We start from the raw sequence: 26,759 nt of genomic DNA on the forward strand, positions 1-26,759 counted from the left end.
AGAAGTGGAACATTGGAAAACAATCAAAAGAGTTTTACCCTGCCTATAGAGAACAAAATATTGCATGCTTATAAATTGGGTATACTGACTCTGATTTTTTTGGAAGCCAAGATAGTATGAAATCTACGTCAGACTATATCTATCTCCTTGCTGGAGGTGTCATTTCCTGAAAGAATGCTAAACCGTCTCTTATAACCTCTTCCACTGTGGCAGCTGAGTTTGTAGCATATTATGAGGCATCCAATAACGGAATATGACTAAAATTTTTGTCATGGGACTGCGCATTGTTGATGGCATTGAAAGGTATGTATTACAATAACAACAGGAGTTCGACGAAGTCAAAACATATTGACATCAAGTTCCTGGTTTTTAAAGAAAGAATTCAGAGTGACAAGTTCTCTATTGATTATATCAGTACAAACCCCAGGGTTGAGGATCCGCTTAATAAGGGGCTATCACCTAAACAGTTTCATAAGCACACTGCTCGTATGATTATTATGTCAATTGAAGAATTCAGTTTTAGTGGTCGTTTGTTATTTTAAATGTTTTTCAGTTGTAAACATTTTCAGTTACAATATGTAAATTTATTTTCTGCAAAAATAAATTTCAATTTAAGTCATACTCTGATTATAATATAAAGTTTGATCTTAATAAGGTTTATGAATGACCAATTGGAAATAGGCAAAAACTTATGTGAGACGGTCTCACGGGTATTATTTGTGAGACGGATCTCTTATTTGGGTCATCCATAAAAGAGTATTACTTTTTATGCTAAGAGTACTATTTTTTATTGTGAATATGGGTATTGTTGACCCGTCTCACAGATTATGATCCGTGAGACGGTCTCACATGAGACTCACTCTTGGAAATATACAATGTTATAATCACATTGCACGAAATTTCCATATTATACATCAACTTTATAATTCTTGTCATTCAGTTGTGTTGACATATGTGACAATTGATGGGTCAAGTTACCTTGAATAAAGTGAAGACTGATTTGATCCTATGTTGATGTGATTAGGGATGGCAATGAGCCGGGGCGGGGGTGGGTTTGCCATTACCATCCCCATCCCCGAATTCCATCTCCACCCCCATCCCTGCCCTGATCCTCGTTTTTTCAAGTTCGTAGAATCTCCAAACCCGAAACTTCGGGGATCAACTTCCCATCCCCGTCCTCATCCCCATTTCAAAATATTAATATGGCAAGACGATGACGAATTTGGAGATTTTCTCAAACTAAAAGTTATTATTATATATTATTATTAGATATAATATTAATACTAATATCAATATTAATAATAATAAGATTATTAACACTTTAAAAAATAATATTATTATTATATTATTAATGTTAATAATACTATTATTTTATTATTGATATTATTTTCGGGGCGGGTTCGGGGATTTCGGGGATAGGGATAGTAATCTCATACCCGCCCCGAATTACATCGGGGATTTAAAAAATCTCCGAACCCGAACCCGAACTCGAAAAAATCGGAGATCCCATCCCCGTTTCGGGTTTTCCCCGCAGGGTCTCAAACCCGTGGGAAAAGTTGTCATCCCTAGATGTGATGGACCAGATTGGTTATAAATATATTTCAGAACGATGATGTTTGTGAGCTCATAAAGTTATTTTCACAAACATAATTATAATATTACACATATAGCCCAAGTGAGGGATTGTTGGATCAATTTTATCTATATGAACTTATATGTGATTAATTATGTGTTGTTTATTAAGTTAAGCCAAAAATTAAAGTGATCGATTAAAGTTTTGACTATTGGAATTTAATGTATCTAATAGATTGTTGACCTTTAATGTACATAGACATAAGTGTAATTTCTGTTGTTATGATAAGCTAAAATATAAATATCAGAAAATAATGATAAATATTATTTATATATAATTTATGGTTCCCAGATCGCGTGCAATCATACTCCTTATTATCTTACTCATTAATAAATAGTTCAAAAGAAAAAACTAAAGGATTCTCTGAAGGAAAAGGCCGCATAGATCTGAAAGATAATGACACGTTCTAAAGAATTCAGGTACCCTTCCGCTTAAGTTTTAGTCAAATTTTTAATGATTTACATGACGAATTCCATGGTTCATATGAATTTTTCCCCTACAAAATCCGTTTATATAAATAATATAATGAATTATAACTTTAATAATTGGTAGAACTCAATTCAAATGTCAAATGAAATAAAATATATAATCGATTATAAATAGGTTTTTTGTGAGACGGGTCGACCTGATTCATATTTGAAATAAAAAGAATAATACATTTTCACGAGCCAATTCAAATAGAAGATCTATCTCATAAAATTGAATCCACAATGTCATTTTTTTAAATCGATTGATGTCTTGTTCTTCCTACTGTTTGAGGCAAACTCACCTAAAAACACCAAAATCTTACCTTGGCAAATATTAAATGTATGGGGAATCATTTGTGGCTGAGCGACAGGTAGTATACATTAATGCACATAAATCCCTACCCACACACTATATATATACAACACGGTCAACACAGCAAGCGTTTTCGATTCCAGAACCCACGTTTAGATTTACGCACGATTACATAATTAGAATTTGGGGGAGAGTGGGGAAATAGTACAGAGGAGGCAAGTACTGTGCGGCAAAGGAAAGAGTGAGAAAAGGAGGCGTCTTTATTTAAAGAAAAACCCTAGCTTTGTGCATGGTTGAATTCTGAGCCATGGGGAGTGAGTCTGTCTTTTTTATTCACTAGAATGTGTGCTCAGATCTGGGGACCGTACGATTGGTTTAAATTTTCTTTGGTCTTGAATGGAAGACGGAATTTTTGAGGAGTAAGTGAGGTGGGCTTGTTTGAATTTTGATTTTTTTTTTCTTTTTTGCCATTGTGGAAAGTTCATTTTGCTAGGGAGTTGGAGCTTCCAACTCTGTGGTGGGGGTGACTTCTAAAGTTTAGATTATTGTTGTGTTTTTTCTTGTAGGTATTTGGATAGAGCAGTTCTTGCCTCCAGCATTTTGGCAGTGAAGGCAGAAGAAGATTTGTTCTGCCTTATTTTGAGTTGTTACTGAAATATACCAGCGCGTTATGTTTCTTTTTATTGTAGAAATTTGATATTCCTGTCTTTAAATACATTGTTTCTTATATCTAGCGCGTTCTGAGATTTTGATAACGTGGCTTTTGGGAAATTGATTGTGTTTGTGAGAGAAAAATGGTGTACCTTGTCTGTTAGTTGATAGAATAGGAGGTGTACGGGTTTCCTTTCTATTTTAATCTTTAGAGGTCACTAGTGGAGATTTGCGCTGGAGTGGTTGGGGGTACCGGGAGGCGTCACTATGTCGTCCTTGAGTCGAGAACTGGTTTTCTTAATACTGCAGTTCTTGGATGAAGAGAAGTTCAAGGAGACAGTGCATAAGTAAGTTATTTTATTGGTTCATGGCTTCATGCCTTAGATGTATATATATTTAATGTATGGAAGAAGTTGTCACTTTTGCACTTGTCTGTAATGCAATGAATTCATTAGAAACCACTCTATGAAATGCAACGAACTCACTGGGAACCTTGCCTTAGATCTCGGCTATGATTTTTATTTTTTCAGTTTTCAGTGCAATACCTCTGGATTTAAGATAGAGAACAGACCTGTTCATATGGGTGTTTGAATGTGATGCATCAGCATCTTCTGACTTTTTACTAAAGAAGAGACGTCTTCTACAACCACTCTTTATTTCCATGACATGAACCACTAATTGTTGACTGAGGAAAATGTGAAATTGACTGTTTCTTAAAAAAATATATTCTTTTTGGTCGAGGAGAATTAATCTTTAGAATTGTTCATTTACTCCTCTTAGGTTGGAGCAAGAATCTGGTTTTTTCTTCAATATGAAGTATTTTGAAGACCAAGTTCAAGCAGGTGAATGGGAAGAAGTTGAGAGATATTTAAGTGGATTCACAAAAGTTGAGGATAATCGTTATTCAATGAAAATTTTCTTTGAAATTAGAAAACAGAAGTATCTCGAAGCTCTTGATAGGTACATTTTATTCCAAAACCATTTATGATATCTTTTGTATCCACTCACGCTTGTTGATAATTTTTTATATTTTAAATAAATACATCCAATAATTTGCAGACAAGATCGAGCAAAAGCTGTTGAGATTCTTGTGAGGGATCTCAAGGTCTTTGCATCATTCAACGAAGATCTTTTTAAAGAGATCACTCAGTTATTGACCCTTGACAATTTTAGGTAAAACTTGCATGCTAGCTCTACTTCTGTTTTCCATGTCTCTAGTAATACTGTTCTTTACTCGTACAATTTTATAGGCAGAACGAGCAGCTCTCCAAATATGGGGATTCAAAATCTGCAAGAAACATCATGCTGATTGAACTGAAAAAGCTAATAGAGGCTAACCCGTTGTTTCGGGACAAGCTCGCATTTCCTTCCTTTAAGGCTTCAAGATTAAGAACACTGATAAACCAAAGGTATGTACCGATATTCAAGTATGCATATCTGATTTTGCTGCTAAGTGGCTTACAGTTGTAAGAATCTCATTTTGTTTTCTTGAATTTTCAGTCTTAACTGGCAACATCAGCTTTGCAAGAATCCACGTCCAAATCCGGATATTAAAACACTCTTTTCAGATCATACTTGTGCTTCAAGTAATGGCACACGTGGCCCCCCTCCTGCTAACAACCCTCTCGCTGGACCAATTCCTAAACCTGGTGTTTTTCCACCTCTTGGAGGCCATGGTGTAAGTCATGTGTGGTTTATTTTTCCGAAATGATATAATACTCCCTGGCATCTCATATTTTCTTACTTTCGTTTGGCAGCCTTTCCAGCCAGTTGTTTCTCCTTCCCCAAGTGCTATTGCGGGCTGGATGTCAAGTGCTAACCTGTCCGTTGCTCATGCTGTTGCAGCAGCGCCTCCTGGTCTTGTTCAGGCTCCTAGTTCTGGTTAGTTATCTGCAATAAAGGAAATTGTCTTATATTTAATGATTTGATGAAATGTGTTCTATCCCCTGTTATTTGCAGCCGCATTTTTGAAACATCCGAGGGCTCCTCCAGGTGGTCATGGAATGGATTATCAGACAGCTGACTCTGAACATTTGATGAAACGCTTTCGGTCTGGGCAACCTGATGAGGTTTGGAGAAAATAGTTTAATCCATTAATAATGTTATATTGCCTTTTCCTGTTTCCCGTCATTGTAGCCTCCTAATTTGGATACTGCGAGACACTTCTGTAATTTCATTCTTTCTTTTTGTTCTGTAGGTTTCCTTTTCTGGATCTTCTCATCCTTCAAACATATATTCACCGGATGACCTTCCCAAAACTGTTGTGCGGAATCTTAGCCAAGGATCTAATGTCATGAGCATGGACTTCCATCCACAACAACAGACTGTTCTTCTAGGTTGATCATTTCTCTTTTTGATATAGCTTTTGCATGCTTGATTGATGGCTTCAATTTAGCACTGTTTAAAATGTCATTTATTGTCATGTCTCTCTGCAAGCATATAAACATAAAGTTAGTACTGTGCAACTTGGAGTATTTTTGAACTTGTGCCAACTGCTATCTGCGTTGTAGTTGGAACAAATGTCGGTGATATTAGCATATGGGAAGTTGGGTCCCGAGAAAGGTTAGCAATTAAAACGTTTAAGGTTTGGGACATATCAGCTTGTTCAATGCCATTCCAAGTGAGTATTCAGTATCCACAAAACATTTAATGCTTAGCTCTTTTGTTTTGAAAATTGGGACCTCTATCTTTCAGGTTCTTATCCATTTTAACGTTGTCAAACTAATTTAAACTTTAATGCTGTTGTTCAGACAACTTTGGTTAAAGATGCTACCATATCAGTCAATAGATGTGTATGGGGCCCAGATGGATCTATACTAGGTAAAAAATCCCACGGTGTTTCGAGACTGTACTTAAAATTTTGACTTCTTGACTTGGTTTAGAAGTTACTGATTTTTTTTTTAAAAAATTACTTTTTTAAGGTGTTGCTTTCTCCAAACACATTGTTCAGATATATACTTACAATCCAGCTGGAGAGTTGAGACAACACTTAGAAGTGAGGATTACTTAAATCTCTCTTTTTATCTCCCTTATAGACAAATTTTCAAGTGGTAGTGACATTTTTGAAACTGTAGATTGATGCTCATATTGGTGGTGTTAATGATATTGCCTTCGCTCATCCCAATAAGCAGCTGTGCATAGTTACATGTGGGGATGACAAGACAATTAAGGTATCAGCTTTATGAAACTCGACAAAGTCTTACTCTTTGTAACTTGAAAGTTTACACGGCTGTTGTGTTACAGGTGTGGGATGCTGTTGCTGGTCGCAGGCAGTATACATTTGAAGGCCATGAAGCTCCCGTGTATTCTGTCTGTCCTCACTACAAAGAGAATATTCAGGTACATCAATAGTTATTGCTATAAAGAGAATTTTCAGGTACATTAATAGTCATTGCTATCTCTCTTATTTCATGGTAAGGTCTTCTACTATTTGCTTAATGATCTTCATTTACGCTATTTCATTTGAATACATTAGAGGGGGTGATCTGAATCTATTCAACCTGCAGTTCATATTTTCTACTGCTATTGATGGGAAAATAAAGGCATGGCTTTATGATTCCTTGGGATCAAGAGTAGATTACGATGCCCCTGGACTTTGGTGCACAACAATGGCATATAGCGCTGATGGAACCAGGTGCAATAAAATCCCGTTTGTATCATTTTAGCATATTGTCATGACTGAAAAATTTAGCTTTTGTACTTGTACATTTCTACAACAACAATATATTTTACCTCCTTTATGACCATTGTTATTTCACTTTTTAACATGCCAGAAAATTTAAGAATATGAAAATCTAGAACTAGAATTGGCTGAGCTCCAGGTACGCTGCTGGCTTAGCAGGCACCAAGATATTGAAATAATCATGTGAAGACATGAAATCATTATATGTGGTCAGTTTATCCATCTTCGTAGTTAGGCTTGTGCAAGTTGGGAATGCTTTGGAAGTCGCTGAAATTTTTTAAAGTCGATTGTCTACCAGCCGGGGTAACCCTGCTAAACAAAGTAGATCAACTTTTAGCCATATATGCGAGTAAAAGAAACTCCTCCCTGCTAGCAGGACATACTTAATCGAAATGCACCAGCACCCGAAGTCGGTCTTGGCTTGGATTTGAAGATGAGAAGAGTTGTAACCTAGAAAGCAAATGCTCATATGATCTTTTAGCAAGTACCATGGGACGATGGTGGAATACAAGACAAAGTAATCAACTCTCGCATTCTGTTGCTGGTAAATGTGAGATAATCCAACTGTTACGCTTGATACTGTTTCGAAGAAATAAAAGAAGTGGTAGATAGCGAGCGGATGAAGTTATTGTGTGGTCCAGTTGTGTCCAAAGGAATTGATCAAATGAATATCAATTTGACAGGAAAAGTTGGGGAAGGAAGGTGCCTGAACCATCTGCTGCTTCAAGATTAGAAGTAGTGATAGTCCACCCTGGAGTTTCAACATTAGATACTTGCATTTGTCTACAGGAAGCAACTGCTTGGCTGAAAGAAAATGAGTCATGTTCTCCACTCATGTTAGTAACTGGTCTTTCTATCACATGGGCTGACCAGATTACTCTTGAGTGTATGCTTACTCTCAAGTTATGTAATGATTGTCTTATGTGTTCTTGATGACTTATTGAAAAACTTCAATGGAGTAGTTGAATTTGTGGTGAAATGTACCAAGATGTAACTTGTGAAACTGAGAATCTGACAATGGCATGCATGCATAAAGATAAAGTAGAAGATTTGAGTTACGACCACATAATTTGATTCTCCTGTTGTAGTTGAATTGTAAATTATAAACTGAAATCAGTGTTAAAAGTGGGAATTGCAATGTGTGCGCTGTAATTAGGTTTTAATATATGGTGATCCTTTTTGTATGGATGTTATTGGGCATCTGATTACTCAGATTTGATCAATTATTTATATCTATTCCTTTCAGACTCTTCTCTTGTGGAACAAGCAAAGATGGTGAATCTCACCTCGTTGAGTGGAATGAGAGTGAAGGAGCTATCAAGAGAACATACTCTGGTTTTCGGAAGCGTTCTTTGGGTGTTGTGCAGTTTGACACAACAAGGAACCGTTTCTTAGCCGCGGGTGATGAATTTCAGATAAAATTTTGGGACATGGACAACACCAACACGCTTACTTGTACGGATGGCGATGGTGGACTGCCTGTTAGTATTTTTAGAAATTAACCTTGATGTCGATACTGCATATGGTATGCTCTGCGAAACCAGATAGTCCTGAAGTTGCTATGGATGACATTTTCCTTGTAGGCAAGCCCTAGGTTAAGATTTAATAAGGAAGGCTCATTGCTGGCAGTTACAACAAGTGACAATGGAATTAAGATTTTGGCAAATGGTGATGGGCAACGCTTGTTGAGAATGCTCGAAACCAGAGTGTTTGACGGGCCTCGTGGTTTTTCAGAAGCAGTGAATGTGAAAGTATTTTCTATTTTCTCTTGTACCATTCTTCAGATGTTTTATATTTTTAGTTTTAAGTCCTCACATGCAACTTCTTTTGCAGCCTGCAATTGCTGGTTCGTTAGGTCCCATTCCCAATGTTTCTGCTTCAATATCGCCCATCCTTGAACGTACTGATAGAACTCAACAACCAATGTCCCTTGGCAATATGGTAATACACTAATGCTCTAATTTTAATTTAGTGTACTGTCTATTGATAACATTTGAATCCAAATTGAAATTTCATTTCATCTTTGTACGGTGCACTGATTTGCTCTTCCATTTGAAAATATCTCAGGCCACTGTAGAAAGTAGCAGGGCGGCTGATGTAAAACCACGGATTCTTGATACTGGTGACAAAGTTAAAAGTTGGAAGTTCCCAGACGTAGCTGATTCATCTCAGGTCAAGACTTTGAAGGTTCCTGATCCACTGGCTGCTAGCAAGGTATGTTATGTGCAAGATTCGTCATACTCTGATGGAAGGAAATATATAATAATGAGGAAAAGTCTTTATCATTATCTATGTTGAATTAATACATTGCCTTTAGTTGTTGTAAGAGTTCAGTTGCTTAATGCATGCTATATTCGTTATTCTTAAAACTACTTCCACTCATCGCTATACCTTATACCTACTTTTGACTTTTAAATTTTTGTATCCTTCCGTTCCATATGTAACCAGCTCCATGTCCTGCAGGTTGTGCGGTTGCTGTACACGAATTCTGGTCTAGCTCTGCTTGCGCTGGCTACCAATGCTGTTCATAAGTTGTGGAAATGGCCACGCAATGAGCGAAACCCATCTGGAAAGGTTAAACTTGAGAATTTTATTCAACATGATTTAATTGTATTATGCAGTTCTTGTAACCCTTTGATATATCATTTTCAGTCTTCTGCCTCCAGTGTGCCACAACTGTGGCAGCCTACTAATGGGGCTCTCATGTCTAATGACATGAGTGATGTCAAAACTACAGAAGACTCAGTTTCCTGTATTGCCTTGTCAAAAAATGATTCTTATGTTATGTCAGCCTCAGGGGGGAAAGTCTCCTTGTTCAACATGATGACCTTTAAGGTTTGTCAACATTTTCAGCTCAAAACCTATTACACTTCAATTTTCGTTTTATATATCTTTGTGTTTAGAACATTTAATGAGTATGTAATTCTGCTCAGGTCATGACGACATTCATGCCACCGCCTCCTGCAGCAACTTATCTTGCATTTCATCCCCAGGATAACAACATAATTGCTATTGGAATGGAAGACTCTACCATACAAATATACAATGTCCGGGTTGATGAGGTAAGCTTTTCTGTTTACCTATGATCAGAACCATGTCTCTATTTCAGTTTGATGAACCTATGTTTTTATGGTGGTTGTGTTTTTGGTTGACCGCGGGAGCAAAAATATTCACGGCTTGTGTTTTCAAAAGAATGAGAACATTTTTTGAGTTAATTCCCTCTTTATTTTCAGCATAAATGATGATATCAATAATGACATAAATTGCCTTTAGTTCGATAGAATAATAATCTATTTGCTCTTGTTCTAAACGGAAGGTTCGCAAACTGTTGGTCCTCCATGTGATCAATTTTTACAACTTTTATGAATTGGGTCACTCTTTTAGTTGATATGTTGGGTGCTCATTCTTTTCACGTTACGCAATAGGTCAAAACCAAGCTGAAGGGTCACCAAAAACGAATTTCAGGGCTTGCATTTTCACAGAGTTTGAACATACTGGTATCATCTGGAGCTGATGCACAGGCAAGTCTACCGTTGTAGAGATTTTTTTAAACTTTATCCACACTTTTTCACGTTGGAATTTTGGAGTTTTTTAGATGCTTGATGATTTTTTTTGTGTGGTAATTTTTTCTTAACTAATATGAATGCAGTTGTGTGTCTGGAGCATGGATGGATGGGAGAAGAAGAAATCGCGGCCCATACAGGCGCCTCCTGGGCATCCCTCTCCTCTTGTCGGAGAAACGAGAGTTCAGTTCCACAATAATCAATCTCATCTTCTGGTTGTTCATGAAAGCCAAATCGCAATTTATGATGCTCAACTGGAATGTTCACGATCGGTGGGTGTATCATATTGCTTTGAATTAGTGAATTAGAATTAGACCAAAACTATTCCACTTGTTTATCTACTGGTGTAGGTCTTCAAACTTCCTGTCCAATGTGAGATTTCAGTATTTTGGGAGGAAAAGAGTATTTTCTGTGACTAGACTCACTTCATCATGCAGTATAGTTTATGACCATGAATAGTCCTCCGTGTTAGTGTAGTTTCTATGTCTCCCAAAAATATTATTTATTGATATAGTTATACTTTAATGGTAGTGGTACCCGAGGGACAATCTTTCTGCTGGTATTTCCAGTGCCATATACTCGTGCGACAGCATGATGATTATCACTGGATTTTGTGATGGTGCTGTTGGACTCTTTGATGCGGACAGTTTAAGCCTTCGGTGCCAGATAGCACCAACTGCTTACTTATCTTCATCAGTTTCCAGGTATGCGAGTGGATAGAAACTTGTGAGATTCTTGAGAGAGAATAATCGAAATGTTTCTTTTTATCATCATGGTTGCTCACTCCACCCTATGCACCACTCTCTTACAATGACGACCAACACACAGTTTACATATTGTGTTGTGAGAAGTAATTTTTCCATAATCATGGGAGGTGGCCTAACTGTGACCTCATATTTTAGTGCACTCACTTACATGTAAGCTGTAAATCTGGGAATCAGGCTCGAGGCAAGTTTCAAAGGTTCATGAATAAGCTCATAAATCCACTTAATAAAATATACAGGGGATTATGCACCTATGGTTTTGGACTTGTGAAATACTTGCTCTGATATTATGTCGGAAACCATTTTCCTCAAAAAGCTTGAGCTCGTAGTGCAACCTTTAGTTTATTAATTGCTCTTCTATTGAATATTATCCACTTCTCAATGTGATTTCACGGTCTACTTCTCAATTGTTTGGGGAAAAACCTTTTCTTGTGCAGCAACAACATTGCCTTCCCAGTGGTTATAGCAGCTCATCCATCAGATCCGAATCAGTTTGCACTTGGCATGAGTGATGGTGCGGTTCATGTCATTGAACCTTCAGATGCAGAGACTAAGTGGGGTGGATCGACTCCTCAAGATAACGGGGCTTTACCTTCTATTCCTTCTAGTTCTGCTTTAAATAGCCAGCCATCTGAAACCCCGTCTAGGTGACAAGTTGAGAAGGGTCTCGAGTGATACAACCGGTCCAATTACTTTTTTTTTTTTTGGCATACTACTGTAAATTTCTCTCTTTTTCTCGTTTCCGTCTATTTCAAACGACAAAAGAAAATCAGAAGAGGGCACTTTTTGTGTTACGTACTTTTGGTAGCTCAGCAAATTGTTTTATTCATGTTCCATGTCTTTTATCTGGTTCATGCTCTATAATTTTTAATTTTTAAAAATATTTTAACCATGCAATCTTTCCCCATGTATGTGTACTAAGCAAATTTCCAATGATGCTACCTTGTAAAAAGAGTCGAGCAAGTACAGTGTGGTTCTAGAAATGGTCTTTTCGTTGGATTTTATTTGGTAAATATTGTTTATCATATCTGATTGATGTTTGTGAGAATTTTGATTAAAAATGAAACAAAACTGTTGGGGCTATTTTAAGTGCTTTTTTTTTAAACATTAGGGGAAGGGAAACTCAAACTTGAGTCATTACGACGACGGCAGATGGCCGGACCGATTGGCCGGTCTCATTTCAACTATGAGTTCCCGGGGGTGGCGATTAGCATGGTTAGAACAGAATGATCCAAATAAATATTCATCTCACAAAATACGATTCGTGAGATCGTCTCACACAAGTTTTTGCTTTTAGATATAATTTATTTTAAAAAAAAAGTTGATATATTTCATGGAAAAATAGTATGATTTTTTTAAAAAAATATATATTATATTTATTGTATGTAATGTAGTATACATCCATGATAAAAAAAAAAAAAATAGGTTATATTCTAGTTTTCAATTTATATTTTTTTTAGCTTCCGACAACTTTTATTAATTTCTACATATTTTTTCCTCCTTTTATAAAAATCTCCAATAAATCCAACCAATTTGAAAAATTTTCAATTAATTTCATAAAATCCTGTCCAATCTTTCCATAATCAATATATAAATTTATAAAATCCAAAATCATTTTTTTTTTCATTTTTTGAAACATGGCTTCATATTTCATTTGTGTCCCATTTTCCTACTTTAATTAATAATTAATTTCCATTAACAATTTTTATTTTATTTTTGTTACAACGTATTTAAATTTTAATGCGCGTGCTGTTCACGCTCTTCAGGCTCGTAAAACCTCTAGTTTAGGGTTTAAAGCTTTGGAGAGCTCCCTTCGAGATTTCTCCATCAAAATTCAATGGCTACTGCTCTTACATGTTTGCTCTACAAAACGACGTCCCGAACCGTCTCCCACTCCCTATTCCAATGTCGTTTTAAGCATTCTTTGGTAACGGCTCTCCATTCTCTTCTTCACCTGGAATCCTACTCCCGATCTGGAGTAAATTTCCGTGGAAGAAACTTCTCCACCGATGCGTCTGAGCTCATCACCCAAGATCTGAATTCATCTGTCGCTGCTGCGTTGAATCTCGATAGCCGAATTCCTGCCACCATAATCACCGGTTTTCTGGGCTCTGGAAAGGTAGATGTACTATTCTCTGTTGTCAAGCATGTATCGTTTCAGTAGATTGAATTAAGAAAGAAGTAATCTCTGTTGTTCTGAAGCAAATGGGTTACTTTTTCTGGCTATAAAGATTCGATTTTTATTTGTTTTATTGGGTTCGTAGGATATTGTTTGAATTGGAGGTTTTCTTAACTGTGATTAAAATCCGTGGACTTACATTTGAGGAAGTTTAGTATGTTTTCACTAGATGTTGGTGTTCGTGCTTTGAATGAATCACTAGTAAGTATACAAGGGTTGGCTACCTTAAGCTAAGCCTATGCGCTAGTGTTTTAATTTTTTTCAGCTTATATATTATTGATATAAATTTTCTGTTGTTTGCATACTGGCAGACTACCCTTCTGAATCATATATTGACGTCTCAGCATGGCAAGCGGATTGCGGTAATTGAAAATGAGGTGCGCAATGACTTTTTTTTTGTGTGCTGTAGCAGTTTAGTATATGATTAAGATTTATATTATTTTCGTATCAGAATTCTTAAACCACGTATTATTATACAACGAGGAAGTAATGGATCAAGTATCCATATTCACTGCATCTTCTTTTTTTCCTTTCCCTCTGAATCTGAGAAACAATTGGAAGTTCTATGAAATTATGAGTGATTGCTGTTAAACAAGCTCTAAAATTTTAGAAATTTAATTGGCAGGAAACAAGTGTTTCTATGAAGTTGTCTTTGTTGTTTAGCAATCCCATGCTTGGAAACTTGTTCTGTTAGAATGTTATATCAATTTTATAGTATGTTGTAGTACCCACTTTGCTGATTTTAATTTTGTGTAATTTTGGATGCAGTTTGGTGAAGTTGATATTGATAGTTCATTAGTAGCCAGTCATTCATCATCTAACGAGGATATTATTATGGTAAATAATGGTTGTCTCTGCTGTACTGTACGTGGGGATCTTGTCAAAATGCTTTTGGAGTTGGTTAGGAAGAAGCGAGACAAATTCGACCACATTGTGATAGAAACAACAGGTCTGTAACTGTAAATGTCGAACTGTAATGATTTTGATGCATATATATCTTTGCACATGGTGAAGTTGATGGTCTAACCAAAGCACGAACAATCTGGATTGCTATTGTTTCTCGTTGGTTTCCTTTGTCTTTCTATGATTTTTTCATGTGTCATGTTAGGTAAGCATTAAGATTTTGATAACCTAGGCTGATTGATATGTCAATAGATTAGTCTCAATTTATACAAGAGCTATTGTTTGACATTATGCCTCAATTATATAATCGATATAATTAGGCTGTTAATTGATCGATCTTGCTGTACAGGTCTTGCAAAACCTGGTCCTGTTATTGAAACATTTTGTAGTGATGAGCTGCTTTCACAGAATATAAAACTTGATGGAGTTGTTACTCTAGTTGACTCTGTGAATGCCATGAAACATTTGAATGAAGTAAAACCAAGGTTTGTGGTGAACGAGGCTGTGGAACAAATTGCTTATGCAGATCGTATTATCTTGAACAAGGTATTATAGTGTACTGTTAATTTCAACATAGCTAAATTCTTTCTTCACCAGCATAGCTACTGATAATGAAAGACCTGATAAATTCTCGGTTTTATCCTTAAGCTATTCAGTTGATGATGTTGACAGATAGATTTGGCGAGTGATGCTGATGTGGAGGAAGTGACAAGGAGGATTAAGGTAAGTGATTTTTATCCTCAAGCAAAATTAAGTGTTCAGGATTGGTCGGCATATATCAACTAATCTTTACAGAATCTGATATGGAAGAATTTTTTTTTTTGAAGATTAGTGGCCTGTTCTAAGCTAAAACTTCACAATGCTTTCAACTTTTCTCAAGGACCTGTTATTCTTTAATTCAGCTCTTTCTTCTTGGTTATCGTCTTCATGGTTTGATGTGTGAATGAAATTAATAATTGAAAGTCGACAATTAAAATTATGGTAATTTTTCATTTGTTTTTAGATTTTCTTTGAATTGTAACAGTTTTTTTGTTTGATTCTTCAAGCATGATTTTGTTCAACTTTTCAGCATATCAATGGAATGGCACAAATTAAACTTGCTAAATATGGTGTAGTTGACATGGACTTTGTTCTGGGAGTGGGAGGTTATGATCTTGACAGGTAATTTTTTTTATAGATAATAAATCTGCACAGTGCCATCTTTCTCCCTTAGCTTTTGTATCTTTCTTGAGCAAGGCATTGGCTTTTTTCATCAGTTACGGAAATCAATCATTTCGCTGATTTTTAAAAATTTATCTTGTTTGCAGAATTGAATCTGAAATCAAACCAGATGATTCTCATTGTTCTCATCAACATGAAAATGGACACAGTGGTTTGTTCCATAACTCGGTGTTATTAATGAGTTTTCTTTCTTCATTCCTGTCATTTACTTTTTGAAGTTCAAAAGAAAAGGAAAACTTGTGAAAAGAGTAGACAAAACAAGAAAGCTACTTTTATGACCTCTTTGTTTTTTATTGCCGTCCTCTAAAAATGATTTTAATTTCTCACAATAATATTCACACCCTGGATGTTTGTAGTAATATTTTTATACTAAAATCTGTGTATGTGTTATTTGGACTTGTTATGTCCGTTTGGAATCTGCAATTTTTATGTGAGAATCTACGATACGAGAATAAAAACATGTAAAATTCATTTCATAAAATTTCACATTGCTATGTTGGGTATATTTCAATGGAATTAGGTTCAATTCTTAAAAATATTATTACCCTCTCCGCTGATTGCATTATTATAACTTGTGCAACTTTTTTCCTTTCAACAGAACATCATCATCACAGTCATCATGTTCATGACTCTGCTGTTTCCAGTGTCAGTATTGTTTCCGAGGGAACCTTAGATCTTGATTATGTAAGTGCTTCACTTGTTTCTAATGTTATACCAAGACTACATTTGTCTATGCGCCTCGAACCAAATTTGGCCAAGATTCGTGCGACTACTGACAGAACGACACTTGAATCATTGTACAGTGTGAAATAGTACTTATAGCTTTTTATAAAAAATCCAGATTATGCTGCATTATTACATATTGAATTCTAGATTCCGAGTTTTATTTAATGTGGTAATTTAGTTTGATGACTGGCTTGAACGACTGGTAGAAGAGAAAGGCGATGACCTCTACCGAATGAAAGGAATATTATCAGTGACCGACTCTGAGCAACGTTATGTTTTCCAGGTTCTAATATATTCTCGATCATTCCAATACATAAACAACACAATTGGTTAATTCATACAAACTTAAAGTCATCTATGTCATTATCTTTGTTTCTTCAAATATTTTCAGGCGGTGCATTCTATTTTCGATGGCTGCCCAGGGAAGGATTGGGAGCAAGACGAGAAAAGGATAAACAAACTCGTCTTCATAGGAAAGAATTTGGATGAAGCTGCGCTGAGAAAAGGTTTCAAAGGTTGTCTAGTGTGAGTAGAACTGTCTTAAATATCACACCATAACTCAAAAGACCCGGATCTTGTAGCACAATCATGGTTTTGAATCAATAATTATGCTCATCCCATGGAGGAGGGTGGATTTCGATTTTCCAATGGGCAATTTTGAAGCCTTTGGGGGGATGTGATGTGTTAAGAGTCATGCTTAGACTACACTCCCCTAGGGGGGAGATGATAAAAAAAATAGCATATTATATTTGTTGATAAACACTAGACGTAGATTATGGTATGGATTGGGAAAAAGTGTTGTATGCTATTTTGTTAACTTTTTGAACGGTTGACGTTCAAGTTTGACATAGAAGAGAAGTTTACTTAGCTGGCCTTAATTATGTCTCTTATTTTGTGCTGAAAATACTAAAAAAATAAGAGACAGAGACGGAAAGAAAACAAAAAAAAAAAGAAGATAAATTTATAATTAGTTATTTGTATTCATTTCCTCTATATTTTATAAATCTGACCCTTGTCTCTCTTAAAAAGTGTAAAAATTTATGACATATCAAAGGAGATGAATGTCAAATACAAGTGTAGGAAAGATGAACGGAAATTACGTGATATATAATATGTTTATAGTGTGTGTGATTAGTAGTTAATTATATTTTATTCCCTTGAATCAAATGGATTTTATCATTCAATAAATAATCATCCATCAACTATTGAACTAGACGTTATTTGAATATATTCAATGAGATCATAAATCTGTCTGAGTAGGTCTTTTGTGAGACAGTTTAACAAATTTTTATTTGTGAGACGGGTTAATTCTAACGATATTCACAATAAAAAGTAATATTCTTAGCATAAAAAATAATATTTTTTCATGGATGACCCAAATAAGGGATCCGTCTCATAAAATACGATATGTGAAACCATCTCATACAAGTTTTTATTATGTCTATTTTGTGTGTAAGTGGAAGGTTATTTATGTTATTATCTTTGAGGTAATACATATAAAAAGTAACTTTAGAAATGATTATGTAGGAAATGAGAGCTTACTCTCATTACTATGCTAATTGCTATTGAGATATCAATCAATTATATAGTACCTGAGAAAATCCTATCATATAAACAAGTTATTTTGTCAATCAATTTTTTTTTTCATAACTGAAAAATAGAACAAATATTTATTTTTTATTTTGGAAAAGTGTTTGTTCTCTTAGACGCACAAGATTAATAATATAATATTAAATTGGATTGATGAATTTGATATATATATTTATTTATTTGAAGAAAGATTTGGGATCGATTTCAAATGATAGATTTCTTAGGATTATTTGAAATCCATAAAAATAAGTATTGTAATTGCATAATTTGATATGAAATGGATTTGAAATCTACATGATTTTTTTTCATCCAAACAAGATAAAGAATTAGAAATTCATTCTCAATTCATCCATCCTGCAACAAACTAAATAATTTAAAAATAAAGACAAAAACTTGTGCGAGACGGTCTCACGGGTCGTATTTGTGAGATGGATATCTTATTTGGATCATCCATAAAAAGTATTACTTTTTATGCTAAAAGTATTATTTTTTATTGTGAATATCGGTAGGATTAACTCGTCTCACAGATAAAGATTCGTGAGACCATATCACAAGAGACCTACTCAAAAATAAACCCTTACAAAATTTTATTATTTATTTATTTAGTTTATATTAAATGTATTCATCTTTTACTATATAAAATATAAGATGATGTAATTTTGGATTTATCTGAAATATCATTTATCTAAATTAGGTATATGATTTTATTATATTACAATAATAATTTTTATTCATGTCGTTTTAATTTAAAAAAATTTATATATTTTATTTAAAAACCATTTAAAGAAACTATTTTTGTTAAGATCGAGGGTTTATCACTAGACTAAAAGTTATAGATGTGAGCCAAAACTCAATTTTATTTTCTTATACTTGTTGCATCGTAGATTGTACTTACTTCGATGCTAATGGGTCGGGTTTTTAGGCTCATGAGTTCGGGTAGGTGCGTGTTTATCTGTTGGTGTTGTCTCATATCTTTTAAATATCAATATTACTTTTTTCATACTGTCGACTCTGTCCTCAGCAGAGATAATATTACTTCTTCAGATTTTGTGTAGCTCTTTTACGGCTCACTTAGTCAACCAGATCAAGCGGCATAATATCAACAACTTGACGCATGAGGGCTTCTTCGGAGGTGACCTTTCTCCATATTAATCTCGTTCGTACACGCATAACCCAACAATTTCATTATTTTTTTACCCCAAAAAAAACGATGGCTAATATAACAATGAGACACTCACAGTCTGATTGTTTCACCTGTCAATTGGAGAGGGAGTCCCCAGTTTGAAAGACGTGGCACGTGATCGGCAGGAATATTCCTGTCTCCACTTCAGACGCAGAATATTCCACGCTGGCTCCCACGTGGCAACCTTCCTCTGTTATCCACCTTCCCCAACTCTGAATCGCAACCGTCAAAACCCGGAAAGTTAAAGATTTCAACAATCCGACGGTCCAAAAGCCCTACCTTTCGTACTCCCGCTATTACAGGATCAAGAAACTATGCATCCGGCACTCATCTTTCTTCAGATTCGTCGCCGAATTTTCCTCGCCATGTTCTTTTCTATTTGCAGATTCCCACTTCCCATCCCCACAAACAAACGGCAGAATCGGATAAATCCAAATGTATGTACATGCATATCTGTTACATCAGTGCGTGAACTGTGAGTAAATAATTTGTGTCATGAATGATAAGTGAACAGAACACCTTTCCCAAAAAACAGAAAAAGAATGATAAGTGAACATGAGAACAGTAAAAATAATTCATGGGTTTTGGTGTAGTTGTTGATTGATTTATTGGAAAGTTCGATCTTTGCTTATTGCTGCTCGTACACTATTGAATCCTTTTTTGACATTATGCAGCGACGGATTCGATAAATTCTCGGTTTTATTTAATCTGCTACTTTCCTATCTCGACTTTTTTCTATTTCTTTGTTTCAAAATTGAAGGTTGGCTTGAAGAAAAAGTGACAGAGGGAGAGAGTTCTAAAGTGTTTTCCGTGTGTATGTGGTGGCGATGGAGGGAATATACAGCTGCGGAGGCAGAGGTGGTGGACTAAGAGATTCAAGGCCACGGCTGCGGTGGACTCCTGATTTGCATGATCGTTTTGTGGATGCTGTCACTAGGCTTGGTGGCCCTGACAGTGAGTCATTGGTTTCTTTATTTTCTCTTTCTTTTGGTTGTGACCGTGTGTAGATTCATAGATTATGGTAACTTTGTTCTTGAACTTTGTGAAAAATTTCCCCATGTATCTCTGGCATTTCTTGTTGTTCTTGCTCAAGATGTCGTATTGACGATTTGATTACACATTGTAGAATTGTATAAAAGAAGATGAACCGGGGATAACTTTTTCGAATCATATGTATAGGCAAATATTTCGAAGAGTAAAGTTCTGTTTCCTAAAAACAAACACACTCATTGATCTGATGGGATCCGCAAAATTATTAACCCACTCGGCCCTCGCCTTCCTGTATATTTTCACTGGAAAAAAGATGGAATGTTATGAAGTGTGGTTACTCACAGATAGATAACGTGAGCACGCCGAGTTTCTCACTACTCTGTTGCACATAATATCGCGAACTTTGTTTCAAAACAAGGCAATAGTGACGTGAGCACGCCGAGTTTCTCACTACTCTGTTGCACATTATATCGCGAACTTTGTTTCAAAACAAGGCAATAGTGTAATATATATATTGATTCAAAGTTTGTGAGTTTGACATGATTTATGAGGCTACAGAAATCCTTTGTCCAGCAATTTGATAATTATTTGAGCTTACCAATTATGAAAACATATTAACTGCTAGCATAATCCGCTGAATGGTCTGGCTTGTGTTAGACTTAGGATGAGAAGTCTTTTTATTAATCTACCATGATTGAATCATCGGAAAAATTGTTTAGTGCACATGTCAAGAGGACTTTTACATTCGACATATTTCAAGAAATCCTATATCAGAACACGGATTCCTCTGATATTAGCCCAAAACTATGTATGTTAGTTGCAATGTTGTGTCTTAAGTTTGATGGTTTTGAACTTGCAGAGGCAACTCCCAAATCAGTACTGAGGGTAATGGGATTGAAGGGCTTGACACTGTATCACTTAAAAAGCCATCTGCAGGTACGGGTTCTTGTCTCCTAAAAGCGTATCATTTTTAATCAATATAATTCATATTTTTATCAGACAAACAAAGGGATAATATTCGATATTTGGTAGCGCAGAAATATAGACTTGGACAGCTACAGGAAAAAAGACAGCAAGTTAATGAACATGATAAAGAGGACAATGGTAAGTTCTCTATGGTTTTCGGTTAGTGTAATTCTTTTTTAGAATCAAAGCCCTCTTAGAGAGCATTTTGGATGTTTTGTTAGAGATACTGTGATACCCTGCAAGTTCTATGTCAGAATGTGGATGGTCTTATGAGACGATGTGATTAAATTTTTTATTACAACCCAGTTAATCATTTTTATTAGGTGAAAAGGATACAAAATAGTTGTTAGTAGAGCTCATAGTGTAGAGTCGCCCCTTCATTGGTTTGTGGCCTAAGAGTTGATAGATTGTGCTTCAACCTAATAGAATCTTATTTTCCAATCGTTTTTGTTTCATTTTATCTTTTTATAAGTGGCTCAGCGCAAGTGCCGGCTCCAAAAAATTACTGAACAAAGGGACTTGTTATATCTTAACGTGCTGAAACTTACTATTTTAAAACTTTAAGATGGTGTTTCCTTTGGTTGTCCATGTTGGTTTTCGCCTCCTGCTCTGTTACATGACAATGTCAGTTCTTGTTCTCGAGATTTGCATTTCTGATATTTTATTCGCAGCAGAAACTTCTCATGGATATCAAAACTGGCATGGTGCGAGTGCAAGTACAAATTCATCAAGCATGACCAATGATCAAGGGTCGGTCAAAATTGATTAAATGTACACATTTTTAGGTATTATTTTCTTAACGTGAATGATGATATTCTTCACAGAGAAATTCCCATTGCTGAAGCACTAAAGTGCCAGATTGAAGTGCAGAAAATACTTGAAGAACAGCTTGAGGTATGTCTACGTACAAGGAATAAACCTACTTCGGATATAGTCCAGATCTTTTCATTGTGTAAATATTTTGCAGTTAAGTTTGTAAGGAGATGGACATAACAGATTTGGCTGCTGAACCTGGGGGCGGGGAGTGGAGACACAACATGCTATATATCCTATTTCTTATTCTGGCAAACAACATAACAAGTCAAATGAAACAACCTAGGATTACTTCATTCCTTTTCATGCAACAGGTGCAGAAGAAACTGCAAATTAGAATTGAGGCTCAAGGGAAGTACTTGCAAGCAATACTAGAAAAAGCTGAGCGCAGCTTATCAGCCTACTTGAATCACCCTGGTAGTATAGAGTCAACGAAAGCTCAACTTTCCTGTTTCAACTTAGCTCTATCAAGTTTCATGCGAGGCATCAAGGAAAATGAAGGAAATGGGAATGTCAATGACAGATCAGCACAACTAAATGGAGTCGATGGAACGGTTCGTGAGCCGAGTTACATGGGAGGCAGACAAGAAATAAACGACACGAAGATTAAACGCGAAGGTCCATCCATGGATCTTGAGTTGAACACAAGAAGAAGTAGCTATGATTTTATTGGGATGAATGAATAGAACTGTACGTGAAGCCAAACCTCTAGCAAAATATGAGATTATGTGGATTTGAATAGTGTGGTATCGGTTCCCTTGTTTCAAATATACAGTGAGAACTCATTATAGAGCTAGCTCGTATCAGAATATGCAATTATCAGTACACACTCTTAAATTTGTGTGTGTATATATATATATATATATATATATATATATATATATATATATATATATATATATATATATATATATACTAGGAATGTATACGTGCGATGCACGTAGATAACTAATAATGAAATATATAATAATGAGATTTAGATAATGTTAAAATCGAATAACATATTGTTTATGAGTATTTATCAATCTAAATATATATAAACCACAAAAAATGAAAATATATTATGACAATAAATCATATATATATACACTTATTCATATGACACTTTCAATGCGTGTGATTATAACATAATGACATCTTTCTCAAATTAGAAAATATATTTTCAATCCAAATATAATTCACGATGGAAAAATAATAAAAATACCATAATAGTGAATTTTATCAAAACCAAAATCACGATGTAATTAAATGGAGTAAATATAGACAAATAAAATTCTCTTAATTAAATAAATTATCATAATAATGTTAAAACAAAACCACGAAACATTTATTAAACTAAATATCAATTGTGATTTTGCTAAATAAAATTGATATATAAATAAGATAACATACAAAATTTTGTGAGACGGTCTCACGAGTCATTTTGTAAGACGAATATCATATTTGATTCACTATTGAAAAAGTATTATTTTTTATGACAAAAATATTAATTATTATTGTAAATACGGGTAGAGTTGACACATTTCACAGAAAACACACTATGTACATTGATCCTAAATTTGCAAATGCGTGTAGACACGTTATGATTTAAATTTTCTATGCATATAATATTTCTAATAATGTTAAATAAAAATAATAAGCACAAAAACACCTGCAAACATTAAAAATATATATAAGAAAAAAAATAGTGTCACAAAAACAAAATGACATATTTAAATAAAAAAATATGATGCTTCTTAGTTCATATTTAAAAATAACTTGTTATAAAAGTGATGTATTTATATGTAAAATAAAAGAAAAGATAAGATAAAAACATTAAATATTCATTAGCAACCATGAAAAAATCAACTCATTTTATCAACTAATTTTAGTAGCAATAAAGAAAAACCATTGGTAAATTGATGAATTCAATATGCATTAATGTACAAAGTCATTTAAGATGTACAATGAATTATAAAAGAACCCATTAAAAAAATCATTGATTTAATTTGCTAACCTAAATGAATAAGGGTATATTTGAAAATTCACAATTAGAAGTCTTATATTTATATGTATGTTAGATTTATATATATGTATAACAAAGATGCAAGTAATACTGATGAACTTTTCCATACGAGGCTCAAGGGAATGATGTATTTTGTGTGAATGACGTATGAGCTTCAACGTATTTAGATACCATCTAACGTTTGACTCCATTTCTATAATAATTAGAATTTTCAAAAATAGTTTTTTTTTTCCTTTATATTTCAATTTATCATCTCATATTTCATTGTCTTATCTTATGTTTAATTGTGCCTAATAGAACAAAATTTATAATGTAAATTAGGATAATATATATTTGCAATTAAAATTTATTTTGTCACAAAAATGGCTGAAAACCCCAGTGTGAGGCGACTTCTTGCTTGTTGCAAGTTTCTTTCACCTAATTCACTCTCCATGATTCAGGGTGCAACTCTCAAACACAAAATATGGATCCTGATAACATTGCGCGATTGGTAGAGAAGATGGAGTTATCACATCAAAACACAAGCCTAAAGCTTTCACTTGATGAGGAGACTATGAGAATTGGAAAAGAAAGAATCGATCGGTATAAATTGCCTTGTGGCAAAAGTCTTCTCAATCAAAACCATAAATTGTTGTGTTTTAAAGAAGCAGATTCCCCGATTTTTACAAACCCTGCACAAAACGAAAATAGAGATGACTCGATCTAATATCTTTGATTTTTACTTTAATTCAATTGTAGATATCCAAAAAGCCGTGCAAGAGGGGGCCATGGAAATTCTTCAATAACCTGGTGGTTTTCAAAGATCTACAGGGATTCATAACACCATGCAGCCACATTTTCGACAAAGTTTCAATATGGGTTCAGTGTCATAATCTCCTAGTTGAACTCCTGAACAACTCTTTGCTGCACCGGATTGGATCACATATATGGACCGACGAAGATAGAAAGTGTTAGAGTAGATGCCCTGCAAGCCAACGGTTGGTTAGAGAATTTATTGACTCAAGTGAAATAAAGAAACTTTATTTTAATATAATTTAACTTTTTAATGATTCCGTTATACTTTATCTGTATACCCATGCAATCAGCATAGATAAAGTCCTTGATTATGCTTTAATACAAATGAATCGTAATTCGATGTTGAAACTCATTTGTAAATACTGCATATTCTAAATTCGTTCCTAGTCGATTCAGCCGCCTAAAACATGGATAAAGGTCGCTTGAGCTCGAGACTAGCATCTGTGATGTTGTGTACTGCGTTTCTAGGTAAGGGCAAAGAGATGTCCAAACATGCAGATGGATATTCATATGATGATTATACCGAACAACCCTCCATCGGACTTTCCAAGTGGTTATCATTCATCGAGAGGACAAGTCCGTGGTTGTAATGTACACCATTAGTCCTTACGACCCGGGACAACACTGAGGCTCTATATGCTAGGGCTGTGCTTTGACTCGTTTACCTGCTCCAGGAGAGTCATCAGGTGGCGAGGTTGGGTACAGTTGCGACATATATAGGAGCCAGTGCATTGTAGTCGGGGATTCACTGCTCACCTACGGGTGTGGATATCCTGTGTGATCTGATGAAATAAGAGTGCATGGAATCTCTGACCAGAGTATGATATGTACGTTAGATAAGGAGTTCTCAAATAGTACACGCAATGCCACTATTATAGTTATCACACAGTTATCAAATTAATATGCAACCCTCGATGAACCAATGGTTGCAGATTCGATCGGGATATATGAGATGAAGGGACCGTACTGTACGTTAATCATAATCGGCTGGTTCTTGCATGCACTATCAGTGATACCTAGGAGATCATGGGGCGATGCTACTAGACGCTCTTACCATGATCCGATGGGTGCAATCAGAAATGAGTTCTGACATTCTTGATCAAGGTGTTGATGAAAAGAATGAGGTTAACTAGAGTAAGCCAGAATAAAAGATTATGTCCTGAATCACAAAAAGTTGTGAACCTACGGCTAGCTGTATCCTTGAACCATTGAGGGTCACACAAGCACTGGATCGTTTGTTACCGTTGAGAGAATAAATTCAAAGAGTTGAATTTATATTATGATATAGTAAATTCAAGGAGTTGAATTTATGAAATTTGGAGAGAATAAATTCAAGGAGTTGAATTAAAAAATTTGATAATTTAATTTATTAAACTCAAAATTTGGGTTTATTAAATATTAAATTTTGGAGGTGAGTTGAATTTATAATTTAAATAAGAAATTCAAATGTTCAATTTATAAAGTATTTAATTTATTAAGATCAAATGTTGAGTTTATTAAATATTAAATTAAAATTGGTGGGAAGTATGTTTAATGGGCTTGTAGGAGTACAAGTCCAACAGACTAAATAATTAAAGTTTTAATGGACTTTGATTAAATTAATTAAACTAGTTAGACTAACTCAATTAATTAAATCAATCCCATTAATATTAATTATGTAATTAGGCTAGGACTTAATTATAAATAGTGTATGCAAGTCAAACCCTAGCCACCACAAGCTTCACAATTTTCGAAAATTCCTTCCTCCTTTTCTCCAAAATTTCGGCCTCCTTACTTTGAGAAAGAGATTGAGCCGTCTCTCATATTTTTCTCTACAACGTTAAAACTTCTTCCAAATTTTCTAGTGCAATTTGGAAGATGAATAGAGCATCCAGTCGTGGACCTAATTAAAGGAAAGAAAGGAGTCTCTTGAAGAAAGTTCGTAGGGATTCATCAAGAGCTAGATCCGTAATACCGGATCAGTTGGTACCACTTGATTTATTCACAAAAGGTATAACGATTCTAACATCCTATGTATGTTTTTATCTAAAATCATACGAGCGCCCAAAGCAAATCATATTTTGATTGTCAAAATAAATAAAAATTTTAAAACTTCCGCTGCGTTTGGACGTGTAGAAAACCAGATCCAACAGAAAGTTCCTTGGATGATTTTCCAGAATTCGGGTGAGTGTCTGCATCTCATAACCCCTAAAGAAATGTGTTAGAGTGGGTGTTGACGAGGTCCTGAAAGATTTGATCGTACTTTGTGTATATGAGTGATGATATCCAGGTGAATCAAGTGTGAGATAAGTGAGCAATCCACCGGATGATGAGGA

At 35.0% G+C, this 26,759-nt stretch overlaps 3 protein-coding genes across 7 annotated transcripts; all 3 read left to right on the plus strand.

Annotated features, from left to right (window-relative positions):
• Positions 1-2,465: 2,465 nt before the first annotated feature.
• On the plus strand, positions 2,466-12,281 carry LOC140815314 (protein TOPLESS-RELATED PROTEIN 2-like). Of its 4 annotated transcripts, XR_012114337.1 has the most exons (27): positions 2,467-2,841; positions 2,980-3,411; positions 3,845-4,024; positions 4,124-4,237; positions 4,315-4,473; positions 4,565-4,742; positions 4,822-4,945; positions 5,024-5,133; positions 5,262-5,400; positions 5,575-5,684; positions 5,815-5,884; positions 5,986-6,059; positions 6,139-6,234; positions 6,308-6,403; positions 6,571-6,698; positions 7,993-8,227; positions 8,330-8,497; positions 8,580-8,687; positions 8,814-8,960; positions 9,210-9,320; positions 9,399-9,581; positions 9,680-9,808; positions 10,172-10,267; positions 10,396-10,581; positions 10,841-11,013; positions 11,511-11,790; positions 12,185-12,281. XR_012114337.1 is itself a non-coding variant. In XM_073174439.1 (26 exons), the coding sequence occupies exons 2-26, from the start codon at positions 3,332-3,334 to the stop codon at positions 11,722-11,724; spliced, it is 3,408 nt and encodes a 1,135-aa protein (XP_073030540.1). In that variant the 5' UTR covers positions 2,467-2,841; positions 2,980-3,331; the 3' UTR covers positions 11,725-11,954. The 4 variants fall into 4 exon arrangements, 3 of the variants coding, with proteins under 3 accessions (XP_073030542.1, XP_073030540.1, XP_073030541.1); XM_073174439.1 differs by lacking the exon at positions 12,185-12,281 and having other exon boundaries at positions 11,511-11,954; XM_073174440.1 differs by lacking the exon at positions 12,185-12,281 and having other exon boundaries at positions 2,467-2,832; positions 11,511-11,954.
• Positions 12,282-12,835: 554 nt separating this feature from the next.
• LOC140814872 (uncharacterized) lies at positions 12,836-16,970 on the plus strand. Its single transcript, XM_073173967.1, has 10 exons — positions 12,836-13,192; positions 13,564-13,629; positions 14,021-14,201; positions 14,505-14,701; positions 14,828-14,878; positions 15,225-15,316; positions 15,463-15,527; positions 15,975-16,060; positions 16,281-16,385; positions 16,494-16,970. The coding sequence occupies exons 1-10, from the start codon at positions 12,911-12,913 to the stop codon at positions 16,629-16,631; spliced, it is 1,263 nt and encodes a 420-aa protein (XP_073030068.1). The 5' UTR covers positions 12,836-12,910; the 3' UTR covers positions 16,632-16,970.
• Positions 16,971-19,350: 2,380 nt separating this feature from the next.
• Positions 19,351-22,336, plus strand: LOC140814333 (myb family transcription factor PHL11). 2 transcript variants are annotated; one of them, XM_073173283.1, is made up of 6 exons: positions 19,351-19,829; positions 20,725-20,801; positions 20,903-20,969; positions 21,503-21,581; positions 21,656-21,725; positions 21,959-22,336. In XM_073173283.1, the coding sequence occupies exons 1-6, from the start codon at positions 19,703-19,705 to the stop codon at positions 22,328-22,330; spliced, it is 792 nt and encodes a 263-aa protein (XP_073029384.1). In that variant the 5' UTR covers positions 19,351-19,702; the 3' UTR covers positions 22,331-22,336. The 2 variants fall into 2 exon arrangements, with proteins under 2 accessions (XP_073029384.1, XP_073029385.1); XM_073173284.1 differs by having other exon boundaries at positions 21,799-22,195.
• Positions 22,337-26,759: the final 4,423 nt, after the last annotated feature.

Source organism: Primulina eburnea, chromosome 15 (assembly GCF_022965805.1).
Source record: "Primulina eburnea isolate SZY01 chromosome 15, ASM2296580v1, whole genome shotgun sequence".
Classification (NCBI taxonomy): domain Eukaryota; kingdom Viridiplantae; phylum Streptophyta; class Magnoliopsida; order Lamiales; family Gesneriaceae; genus Primulina; species Primulina eburnea.